This window comes from Dicentrarchus labrax, unplaced genomic scaffold (genome assembly GCF_905237075.1).
Source record: "Dicentrarchus labrax unplaced genomic scaffold, dlabrax2021, whole genome shotgun sequence".
Taxonomy (NCBI): Eukaryota; Metazoa; Chordata; class Actinopteri; family Moronidae; genus Dicentrarchus; species Dicentrarchus labrax.
This window is the reverse complement of record NW_026136718.1, coordinates 15,408,507-15,420,897: the sequence shown is the minus strand read 5'-3', so window position 1 is coordinate 15,420,897 and position 12,391 is coordinate 15,408,507. Positions and strand designations below refer to the sequence as shown.

Genomic DNA, 12,391 nt, shown 5'->3' with positions numbered 1-12,391 from the left:
TTTAAATTTAATAGATTTTCATTATTATTTCACAGAAGTTTTGTATTTTTCCCAGTGCATCATGTGACATGCAGTTCCAACTTTGGCCACTATGATAAAATCTCCTTATACCTGCTGTCCCTGGTGCTTGCTCTGCTACAGCCAGTCACTGGTTTAATAACAATCAGGTTTGTGGGAATACAATGATGATGGATCCATGGGTTATACTTACTTTAAACCATTAAAGCACAGTTCACCCAAAGTCTTTCCCATGCAATAATAAAGACACAAAACACTTTATTTTTGTTCATTTTTATTAAAACATTTTCATTTATAATATATGACAAATATTCAGGCTAACCTATGTTTTCTTCATTTTCAAACCATAAAACGGTTACCTACTGTCCAGCACAACTGTATCAAGAGTATTACATTTAACTCAAAAAGAAAAAAGGGGGGTTGGTACATGAAAAATCTACATATTAAAGTTTTTTAGATGCTGCAGTTTAAAAACACTTAATCTAAAGAGTTTAATTGAAAATCCATGATTTCAAATTGCTTTGTTCCTGCAAAATGCAACTGACATTATAATGTCATATCACTGTCAACGGGCACCTCACTGTGGTTTACCAATTAAGGGATGACTAGCATGTTACCCCTCGATAAACAGCAATATCAGCCAATTATCACAATACCATTTAGTAATATGGCAAAGAATGCAGAAAACAACATGCTTATTTATACTGAAGTTGTTGAGCAGTAGTAGAATACCCAAGCAAACATGTAAGATGTTTTACTGATTTTCCTGTTTCTTGTTCTTTAAAATTAGTACACGAGGACATCTTATTTTTTACATTTAAATGCATTAAGCATAATGTTTGCCAAGTATGGACCATAAAGTGTGATATTTACAACACAGTACTATTATATTTAAAAATTGCTGGTATCACAAATATTGTAAGGGCCTGGCATCGAAGTTGGTTTTGAACAAGAACAAACAAGAATCTGTTTTTGGCACAGGTATCATGCTACTCTAACAGGGAGTGCAGCTTTACATTTGAGCAAAACGTAAACAACATCTTGAATAATTTTTTTTTGTGTTGTGTATCCCTCCCTTAGGAATGCCAAGCATACTGCTATGTTCTTCCCTCTGCTGTGTCATACCATGAGGGACGAGGTTTTTTATAAAAGGAGTGAGAGACAACAGGGAAAGTTTCCAGAACATGGAAGGGCATCAGTAGTCATAAGCTGCAAGAAAGAAACAGAAGACCAGTTATCCACATCAGCCACTCAGCTTGAGTTCATGAGGAAGAGGAGCATACTATCCCCTTTGTAGAGATGAGGTATCATGCAGGCATGCAGTCACACCAAGGTGGTCTTACTTTCTATTGTGAGGATGCAGGTACTTGCGGCCGTGCCTCTGCTGTTCACAGCCTTACACATGTACTCTCCTTCGTCCTCTGGGAAGGTCTCTGGCAGGTAGAGGCAGTATGTCTCTCCTCTCTCTATATACTGATAGTCCTCACAGTCCTGGAGCATCTCTCCCTCGAACCACCAGGTCACTTCAGGCTTTGGCTCCCCTGTGATCTTAACGGTGAACCGCACTGGCTCCGAGTCCACCACCGATTGATTTTTAAGGGGCTTTTTAAACCACGGAGCCCCCGACCTGGCATGATCTTCCTCATCTTCATAGGCTGCAGAGCCGTTGATGATGCTACCTTCATCCTCCACATCATCCTCTTTCTTCTGTAAACAGAGGGGGGGAAAAATGAACTGTTGCCAGGGTCAAAGCAACCTTAAACGGAGCTCTTGCTATGCTGTCATGCTTAAGGAAAGATCATATATGGTCATGAACATGGGAGATTTACTTTTTGGAGGGCAGCATCAATCTCTTGCTGCTCAAACTGCATTCTCTGCAGCTTCTGCTCCTCTATTCTCCTCCTCTCCTCATCTTCTCTGGCTTTGGCCATTTGTTCAAATCGGGCTCGCATATCCACCTTCTGTTTAAATGGCGACTCGTCGGCCCTTGCTGGAGTTGTTTCTGTTTCGTCATCCTCCTGGAAAACACAGAAATTTTTATATGTAAAGAAAAAAAGAAGAAGGGAGAACATTTATTTGGTAATTTCAACAAATCAAATACAAAAAATGTTTTGTGACTTCTTGATATCTCGTTGGAAAATGTACATCCCTGTGTACTATGTGTTTACTCCTACCTCCTGGAACCTCTCAGCTTCTCTCTCTTTAATTTCATCATCAACAGCCTTCCTCCGTGCTCTCTCCATTTCAATCTTTTTCTGAATATCCTCTTCAGTCAGTTGCTTGATCTTCTCAAATTTGGACTTGAGGTTCTTGGCCTGGATGGAGCCAGTCCTCTTGAGCTTGGTCAATTCTTCATACTCTTTGCTGACAACATCTGAGCTTTCATTCACTTCGTCCTGTGTGAGGATAGAAGCCAGTTTATTTAGTGTAGCTGTGAGAACTCTAACACTAAATGATAGAAAGAGTAATCCTAATGTGGAATGAAAAAAAATCACAATGAGATATGTCATGTATGAGTTTACAGGAATTCAAAATATATATTTGGAAACAAGGCCTGGATTCTCAGGCGTAGTTGGCTGAGAAAGTTATACAGTATGTGATGGACATGGTCCACATAAATGTTCATCTGTTCCAGACTGACCTCGCCCATCTCTTGTCTGAGTTGTTCAAATTCCTGCTTCTCCTGCTCCATTTTCTTTTTGCGTTCCTCTGCCTTGCGTCTTCTCTCAGCCTCCTCCTTCTCTTTCAGTAGCTCTTCAAAGTTGATTTCCAGTTTTCTAGGGTGCAGTGCTTCCTGAGATTCACTCTTCACCATCCCTTCTTCCTCATCTAGTGCCTACACACACAAGTACACACAAAGGCAGAGATGTATATTTGGGCATGAACTGACTGATGGTGTCAAGTACTGTGCCGATGTCGTATTACAGTATCAGCTTTGGTTTCTAATAGAGCAAATCACTTGTCGAATTACTTACCTGACATTGAATAGTGTCATAAAACCAGCAAAAATAAGCAGGTGCCATTCTATTGTTGCACATAGCATTTAAAGACATGCATAAAAAAACACATACAATCATCTGTAGACCTCTGTGCCCTTGTACTTCCAGGGAATAAATTAATTATAGCATACTGTATGAACAACTGTTGTTTCCTCTTATTTTTCTTAATTAATTGAAATTAAAAATATCTTACTGTTTCATGTCCATATGCAGACCTTTTCTGATCCACGCCAGGGCTCTTAAAGGGAACAGCAATGCAGGTGTACCATTTGAGCCCATCACAATGATATTCAATACATGAACAAAAATTATTAATCTTCATCCAATTAGAATCAAATTATAAGTAACATTTAGACAGAGTCAGTGTGAAAAGTTAAAATAGGTGTTGGTTTGATGCAGACCATAATTTCTTTGGTCATTACTGATATTTATTTGTAATGCTGTTATAATGAGAATTATAAAATATAAATAAAGTGTATGAATGGGCTGTTTGTATGTGTGTTTTGGCCATTTAACATTTTGTTATAATGCAGGTTTCCCAGTTATTTTAAAAGGGATTTTAAAAGGGAGCAGCTCAGCAGCAGCAAATTAAGTCAAAGCCTGAATAACAAAAGCTACCATTTTCTAACACGTTAATGATCAGCAAAGTGCATGCGGAGTATTATTTTTGAGTCAAGTAGACATACCATGCTCTTGCGGGCCTCAGCAAAGAGCCTCTTCTCCTCTTCCAGTCTCCTCTTGGCCTCCTCCTCTGCCTTCTTCTGTTCCTCTTCTCTTCTCTGGCGTTCCAGATCCTCAAAACTAGCGCATATCTTCCCGGGCTTACTGCCCTCCAGGTTCAGTAGGGCCATCAGCACCTCATCATCCTCATCTACAAGCTGAGCAAGAACACAGCAAGGTGAGCTTTGATCATCTTTTCAAGCTCACTAATTAACACAATATTTCCTCTATCTTCTATCTGTATCAATCTTCTCACCACCAGAAAACAAGTGTATTTCAGTAAAAGTCTAACTGTTCCTTTAAGGATATCAGAAGATATATTATAATGACATTATCACTATATATATTTGTTTCATTTGATTTTTCATACTGAATTTTGTATTTATTTATGGGAAGCATATTGACCATGCTCTTCCTGGCTTCAGCAAAAGCTCTTCTCTCCTCCTCCATTCGTCTCTTGGCCTCATCCTCTGCTTTCTTGCGCTCTTCTTCAACCCTTTGCCTTTCCAGCTCTTCAAAGCTCAACCTCAGTTTTCCAGGTCGGAACTCCTCCTTGTCCTCCTGACCTGGCTGAGCGCCCTCCTCATCTTCTCCCTGATAACACACAAGTGAAAAGTTATAGTGAAATATCTTACATGTAGGTTATGCAGATAACAATTTTTTTTAGTTTGTTGATGTTTTGTTTACCATTCCCAGCCTGGCCTCCTCAAAAGCTTTCTTCTCTTCTAGCAGGCGGCGTTTGGCTTCCTCCTCAGCCTGCTTCTTTCTCTGTTCCTGTCTGTCCTTCTCCAGCTCCTCAAATGTCATCTTCAGCTTCCCAGGAGTCACCGATGCCTTCTCTGAAGGCTTCTCTTCTTCATCCTAAATCCAAATCAGCGTGAGAAGGCAGAAGACTTTGTTTAACTGTGGTGCACAGTCATTAAGTTGGTTGCAAAAAGCCCAAAACAAGATTTTATTTATGCTGAATGTTTAACAAAAATGTTTATTTCCTCATATTCCTACCTCCTGAACAACCGAGCGTCGCTTGGCATCCCTGAAGGAGCGTCTGTTTTCATCGTATCGTCTCTTCTTCTCTTCTTCTGCCTTCTTCTGCAGTTCCTCCTCTCGATTCTTCTCCATGTCTTCGAAGTTCACCTTGATTCTACCTGGAGGTCGTGATGACTTCGCTGGAACCACCCGCACAAGGATTGTGTCATCTCCTTCCTAAAAAGGTGTTTGATAATGTAAGATTATCTAAGGTATTAACAAGGCACACAGTAAAGATTCATTAAATTAAATGTATGATGAAAAATAGACCATATTGGTAAGTCATTTGCAAGAAGCTTACCAAGATGTATCGTACTTAAGTCCAACTTTGAGGTTCTTGTAATAAGCATATTATAAGCTTGTAAAATACAAGTTGCAAAGTGCTTCCCAATCTTTTCAGGCTATTGAGTCTGCAAAAAAGCGGTGTCTGGTGATCCTTGTCACATTTTAGAGCTGTTAACTGTTCCATCAAAGAAACATTTCCCCTCTGAACTTCTCAGGTATAGTTTCCTTTAGAAGTGTTCACAGTAAAAGTATCCAGTATTTCACAAAAAAGCAAAGATTACAATAAGGTCAGAAAGCATAATCTGCATAATAAGTACTTTTTCTTTTGGTACATTAAGCTGATAATACTTCTGTATGTCTGCTTAAGTAGGATTTTGAATGTGTGACTTACTGTATCGATACTTGTACTTAAGTAATGTATCTGAAAACTTTATCAACCACTTAGGTTTGAGCTCTTGTAGATGGCCTGACACACTAACCATTCAGTGGTAGAGCGGGGAAAAAAATTCAGTTAAATCCTAGTGCATACCCCTGCAAACACAGACTGAAAATAAGAGCATGTGGGTGAGTAGGGGGTAACTCAATTGGCCTAATGTCACCATTTGCAGTAGGTCAGAGTATGGGTGTCAGTCTAAGATAGCAGAGTCTAATTCAGTCACAGTAAGGAGGTCTAGAGCTAAATTAGCTGCTTGGAGGTGTGGGAAACAGTTGCCAGTCATATGCTGTCTACACCTGGCAGCGCTGTGTGCTGTTCCAGTTGTTTCTAGATCATCAAGTCTGTGCTTCCATAAATTTAAACAGGATCATTTTAATAGTGGGACATTACTCGTTTTCTAGTGAAAAAATTAATAGGGAAAGCTAAAAATATGGGTGTGACCTGCCATACATAACAGGTATAAATTAAATACACATAAAGGCACTCTACTTAATGTAACTGTAGCTCTTTTGCCATTAACAAGTCACCCTGTAGAAGAAGTTGGTAACTATTTCAGTTATGGTTTTAGGTTTTGTCTGCCTCATTACCAGGGCCGTAGCCAGGATTTTAGAAATACTGAGGTCATGAGTCAACGGCCACACCACCCCCAAAAAGAAAGTCTCTAATTTTGTTATTCTCTGTATGTTTTGATAAAATTGAGCACTTCTTTTAAACAAAATCCTCCAATTCCAAGAGAACTAAACTGAAATACCATCCCACAACTTTGTCACCATTCTCCCTATAGTCATCATAGTTCTTTACAGGAAATGTTAAAGGAAATTATTAGAAAGAGGCCTAAATAAAGCGTTACAGTTATATTTCCCAACATGAGGATTTAAGTGATGTTTCAGAACCCTCTCCAACCTGCCAGGAATACAATTCTACTTTGTAGAATATATTTCATATATATATTTCCCGCAAAGTTGCTAAACAATGACCTGTCCTCAGTGTCCTCAGTGGCAGTTTCAACCCTGATCATTGCTGAAGATAATAAAGGCAGAGATGATAAAAAAAATAAATAAATAAAAATAAAAACCTGAATAAAATCACTACATTACAACCATGTCGTGTTAAAGATGTTTGTAAAGCTGTTTAACATATACATCATTGTTAACAGCATTATACTGTTGACTGCTCTCACTGTACTAGAGCAGAATTAGGGCAAAGAAGTAGCAGGTAATTGCCTGTAATTGTCTATCTGGCACAAGAATACTTACGTAACCATTCCCAAGCGCTACACTGTCTGAAGGTATAATAATAGACCTCAAAACTCCATTCAAGTTATTACATCATTTTCCAAACTGTCCCAAGTCTTACACGGTAAGATTAAATGAAGGTAACCCATTTACCATGAGTTGACACGCTGGTCATGTCAACAATGCTACTGGTGGTTTCAGACCTATATCCAGCCTCTGCCAACTGTTTGGATCTCAAATGCCACTTAAAATAACTCATCCGAGTAGCAGCTGAGGATTACCTGAGTCATTACAGATACAAGTACACCATTCTCATCAGAAAGGCAGCCCTGAACCAATCCAGACCCATGCTGTCTCACTTCCCAGTGAGAGGTGAGACGCTGTACAAGGAATTCAACCCATATTTACTTACCTCAGCTGCTTTCTGAGCCAATTCTTTCTTTATTTTGGCTTTTTCCAAATTGTCCTGGGCTTCCCTCTTCTTCCTCTCTCCTTCCATCCTCTTCCTTTCTACCTCTTGTCTTTGTTTTTCCATTTCAGCAAACTTCCCCTTCACGCTACCTGAGGATTTCACAGAGCACAACACAATCATTCAGCCTCTTCTTCCTTCCAGGTCCCTCGCTGAATATCCATCTTTTCCTACCGTTTGCGTGTCTTACCTGTGATTTTGGGGACATAGGATTTTTCTACCTTTGTTGGCTTCACCTCTTCTTCCTCATCACTTGAAGCGAGTAGTTCTTTTATCTGTGGCGGATCGGATAGAGACTGGTGGTGAGGTTACGGTTTAGCTGGGATCATCTCCGTTGCCACTCAGGAGCCATGCTGGTCCCAGCAAGAACAAGGGCCTAATCCCTGCTAATAGCTGGGTCATGTGACCTCCAGGTGGACATCTAATTGGGCCGTTGTGTGGCACAGAAAGAAGATGAGCGTAGGTGTCCAAGTCTGGCCAGCTATGGCACTGCTGTACAAAGGGAGGTTGTTCTCTCTCTCACTGAGTATCACTGTTAATCCACTCACATAACACCGTATCACTGCATTTGTTTCACCACAGTCGATCTTGAAGAAAAGCTGTCTTAACCTTGCATTCTTGATCTATCATTTCCATTTAAATTTCACACATGTAGCTTCTCAGACACTAAAATATGTCCTCCACACTGTATATACTATTACAACATATTATAAAATAAATAAATAAATAAAATCCAAGGCAGCATTTTTTCATGGCTTACCGTCACATAAAAAATGAAGAAAATGTCTGCAACATCATTTTATAATAGACCTGTAACTTATGGTTATTTTCATAATTAATTAATGTGTCTATTTTAGTTGATTAATTGAGAGCTCAAAGGTATTCAAATGTCTTGTTTTGTTTCCGACAGTCCAAAACACAAAGATATTCAGTTTACAGTTAAATAAAACAGACAAAAGCAGCAAATCGTCACATTTGTGAAGCTGAAAGATAATATTTGGTGTTTTTCCTTGAAATATTGCCTAAAAGATTACTCCACTGTTGCAATGTTGATGAGTAAACAAAAAATGATCCAAACTGATGCAGCAGAACCAGATAAATTGTCGTTTTGTTCTACAAATTCTTCCTCCTTGTCAAAACCTGGCGCCTACATTACCCACAATACAACATGTCCGTTGACAGAGATTTGGGTTTGTTATGCTAGTTTTATTACATTTTTTAAACTTTTTGAGTAGTGTTCTGTCAGTCGGGTATTTTATTGATCAAATTTACATACATTTTCCTGTAATTCTGCCCAAAGTATTTGGTATGTCTAAAATTTTGGGAAAGAGTTGAACAATGCTTGGCTGCACAACATGCGTTCTCCTTTAGTGTTCCTTGTGCACATTAACGGGGTTAAAATGGCAATCTTTGAAAAAAAATAAATACTGTCTCTTGAACTCAAGCACAAACCATAGGTGAATACTGCATAAAAATAATCATTATTAATGGGTTAATTGTATAAAACACTGTGTGGTGTAGAAGAGAATGAATTCTCACTCAAACTGGCAGCCTTGTCACCCCGTCATGCTTCATCATGCCATGCAGGTCACAGCTGGAGGTTAGTTCAGTTATCTGTCATTGACCTGCTCCTTCCTGCGATTCCACTCTCGCTCCTTGATGTATTGCTCCTTCCTCTTCTGCTGCTCCTCGTTGTTCCTCTGCCTGCTGCGCTCCTCCCTGGCCTTCTGCATGACCTCAAACTTATTCTTCACATCCCCCTTGTCTTTGTTCTCCTTTGGCACGTAGCTTCTGGCCACCGGCTTTCTGGATCGGAGGAGTCTCTGTGGTTGATCAGAGAGAGGGGGGATAAGATAAAATTAATTTGTGCAGCAGGGGTAATTGGTTTCCAGAGTTGGGCAGTAAGGCATTATTACTAATAATATTACAGTAATAATGTTACGTTCCCCAGTAACTAGTGGTGTAACTAATGACTAATACATTTCAGGAATAATATTACAGTTACCCCCCAAAAAAGTCTTATTTTTGTTGTTACCCCCTACTGATTTGAAATCCAACAAGCCAATCACATTCCCAGATTCAATAATGTAATTAATAGGAAACACCTGCAGCTGGAAATATTCTCATTTTTTTAATCTTAACAAACAAAACTGTGTCTGAAGTTTGTGGAGAAAGGACACAGTAACCAATTTTGTGGGGTGTAGCAGAAAGGCAATATAACTTGTAGTGTAACTAATTGCTGTTGGAAGGAAGTAATAAGTAAAGTAATAATATCACTTTTGAAAAGATTAATGAGTAATAAATAAAAAATTTTGAGGGCAATATCCAACTTATCTCATCACTCATGATCTTCAACTCCTCACTCACCTTTTTCTTAAGTGCCAAATCAGAAATATCCTGGTCTTCATTTGTGTCCGGTTGTGCATCCTCCTTCGTCACTCCATCCTGTTCTACACCGTTAACAGCGTCTGATCTGTCGTCCTCCTCTTTGTGTTCCACACCGTTCATGTGTCCCTTGTCAGTCTCTTCATCATTCCCACTGCAAATCTTTTTATCCTCCATGTGTGACGTCTCCTCACTTTTCTCCTCGGCTGCATCGTCTTCATTAACAACATCTTCTTCGTGTGTCATATCATCTTCCTTGTTTTCTGCGTCGCTCACGTTGTGCTCATCTTCATTTGTGACATCATCCATGTCGTGAGCGACTACAGCCGCAACCTGCGCCACCTCCGTCATGTTTGCACCACAATGACAAGTTGACAAACAGGCTGTTAAAATGTTACCTGCAAAGCAACAGAGGGACAGTTCACATGTTAACTGTCTTGTTTCATCATGTAGAAGTGATGCTGTAAATATAAACATTCATTGAATTATCAGTTGTATTTCTTTTTAAATACAGTATCTGTAACCCTTGCAAAATGTTATTAAGCTTTTCCTTGACTGGAAGATATATATATATTTTTTTTCAATGCATTTGTGAAATACCTTGGCTGATGTGTTTATTATTTCACGACTACCAAGAGCACTGACTGGCTGGATTTGTTGGTGGTCAGTGACTGCCTTTGTGCATGTTTGTTAAGATGGCTGACAAGATGCACTTCTAGCAAACTTGGGACCAATTTATTTATTAAATTAGTCATTTTAAAAACTTTTCAGTAATCCATGTTTTTATCATTCAGTTAATTTGCATAATTGTGTTTTATTTTTCCCATTTTTACTGTTATTATCAATAAACCAGTGTACAACCAGTTGAAAGGCTACATGCTCAACGTTTTGAATTCATTTATGAGTCTGTAATGTCACTTTTTTTCCTAGGCTACCTACTTCCCAGTATGTCAGGAAAGAGCGCAATGGAAGCTTGCTGACCCCTATTTATAGCCCACTTGTGGGTCCAGGACATGTGATCATGGCTATTTCTGATGAGTGATAGGCAGTTGGACAGAGCTCAAGTTGGCACCCACATGTCGCCCCACAGACCCTTGACAAAATGGCCAGACTAAGAGCTAGACAACTGGATGAATGGGAGCTGTTTGAACGGTTAGTCATCCAACACCAAAACTGCTGCTGTTTATCAGTGTCCTCAAATACCTTTTATATTCAGGTATGAAGATCAAAGCCTGACATGATGCTGTTAATCAGGAAAGTGTTGAATGATATACCACAGTTGAGCTCATATTTTGGCCATTTTTACATTTCTAATCAGTCTACTTGCTGACCACTGTATCATAAAATGCTCACCCCAGTCCGACTCAAAAGTCATCTAAGCAGCTTTTTAACACAGTCTAGAACAAACTTTTAAGTTGTGGTTGAAATTAACTGATTGTATTTTCCAATTTAGAACGTGTGTATTAACCGATTTGAGTCAGAATAACAATAAAACACTCATTCATAAGTAGGACAGTACACTAAGATATTAAAAACAATCCTGATTCTATATTTATTGTTATTTTGCAAAATATGAAATATTAAAAGTTGCTTATTGCTTCCAATCATTCTGATTCCCCTTATCACTCAATCTTAGCAAAAAGATGAATGTCAGGACTTTAGATCCTCACCTGCCATTTTCAAGCTGCAGCCTGTGAGAGTGTTTCTTTTGTCTTGCATTGATATAATAATGGCCTAATCTTTCATAATAGGTTCTCTGTGGTTTGAAGGGTATTAACTTACAGGTCAAGGTCTTAATGTCACAACTGGGAAATCAACACTGAACTAAGAAATTCCAGTTACAGGAGAAATTTTATGTTTGGGTGGTGATGTCCTATTTCTGTACTCAGCTGGCCCAAGAAATCATGACAGTGTGTGTCAGAAAAAAACTGATCGTGACACATATGTGAGAGATCAATGTGTAAATGTATCGTTTTTATCAGCAGTCTATCCGAATTGTTGTGTTTCTGTATATTTCTGATGACACACCGTGGACTGGAAATGTAACTACTACATGTAACTGTAACTAGTACACGCAATAAACATATAGAAAAAACTTAATTCACACTTTAAAGTACCTAATGTAACTGTTATCTGCCTAGAGGTGCAGCCTATGATCTGTTTAAGTTAACTTTTCATTAGAGTAACGTTAGCTTTGACCTTGCTGCATAATGATGAACAGACTATGCGATATTTTCCCTACATTATCTATAAAATGGTACTTTACCTCTTAGGCGCTGTGTCGTCCTTCTGTTTTTTAATTGTTGTTTAAATCCTTTGGGTCGAAACCACAAGAGGTGAAACGCAAACCAAGCGGGACAATCCGAGATGCGACCACTCGGTGGACCAACTCAACTGGCTGCTGGTTGCCGTTTCCATAAAAGTACCGTTACTTTCTACCGGATACCGCATTCCGCACGCGCCTGCCGCAGGTTCAGCTGTCGCCTCGTGCGCGCGCGCACACACACACACACACACACACACACACGCCACATGCGCACACAGTCTCATCCTGATCGTTTGCAGTCGCAGCTGCATAAATACTGTTGATAATTGTCCGTAACAATTTTGCCAATTTTCAATGCTAAATTTGTGGTAATTTATTGCACATGTATTTATTTCAAAATCAGCTCGTTGACTAATAAAGATTATAATGACCTGAGTGATATTTTTATATTCTGTGATATCACCATAATGTCTCCATAATAGCCACAGTGTCTGTTAGTGTGTCTGTTATTATTGAGTTATGATTAACTGCAGCTATCAGTGAGTTTACAGT

General features: G+C 39.1%; 1 protein-coding gene across 4 annotated transcripts; it reads right to left on the bottom strand.

Moving 5' to 3' along the window:
• Nucleotides 1–275: 275 nt before the first annotated feature.
• On the bottom strand, nucleotides 276–11,978 carry nexn (nexilin (F actin binding protein)). Of its 4 annotated transcripts, none has more exons than XM_051377461.1 (15): nucleotides 11,840–11,978; nucleotides 9,556–9,971; nucleotides 8,814–9,011; nucleotides 7,379–7,463; nucleotides 7,132–7,280; nucleotides 4,740–4,940; nucleotides 4,425–4,598; nucleotides 4,143–4,331; nucleotides 3,704–3,895; nucleotides 3,211–3,255; nucleotides 2,660–2,854; nucleotides 2,193–2,414; nucleotides 1,848–2,036; nucleotides 1,362–1,722; nucleotides 276–1,227 (listed from the first exon to the last, which is right to left on the bottom strand). In XM_051377461.1, exons 2-15 carry the CDS (start codon nucleotides 9,922–9,924, stop codon nucleotides 1,214–1,216), a joined length of 2,583 nt encoding a protein of 860 aa, XP_051233421.1. In that variant the 5' UTR covers nucleotides 9,925–9,971; nucleotides 11,840–11,978; the 3' UTR covers nucleotides 276–1,213. The 4 variants fall into 4 exon arrangements, with proteins under 4 accessions (XP_051233421.1, XP_051233420.1, XP_051233418.1 ...); XM_051377460.1 differs by having other exon boundaries at nucleotides 1,362–1,725; nucleotides 11,840–11,977; XM_051377458.1 differs by lacking the exon at nucleotides 276–1,227 and having other exon boundaries at nucleotides 1,240–1,725.
• Nucleotides 11,979–12,391: the final 413 nt, after the last annotated feature.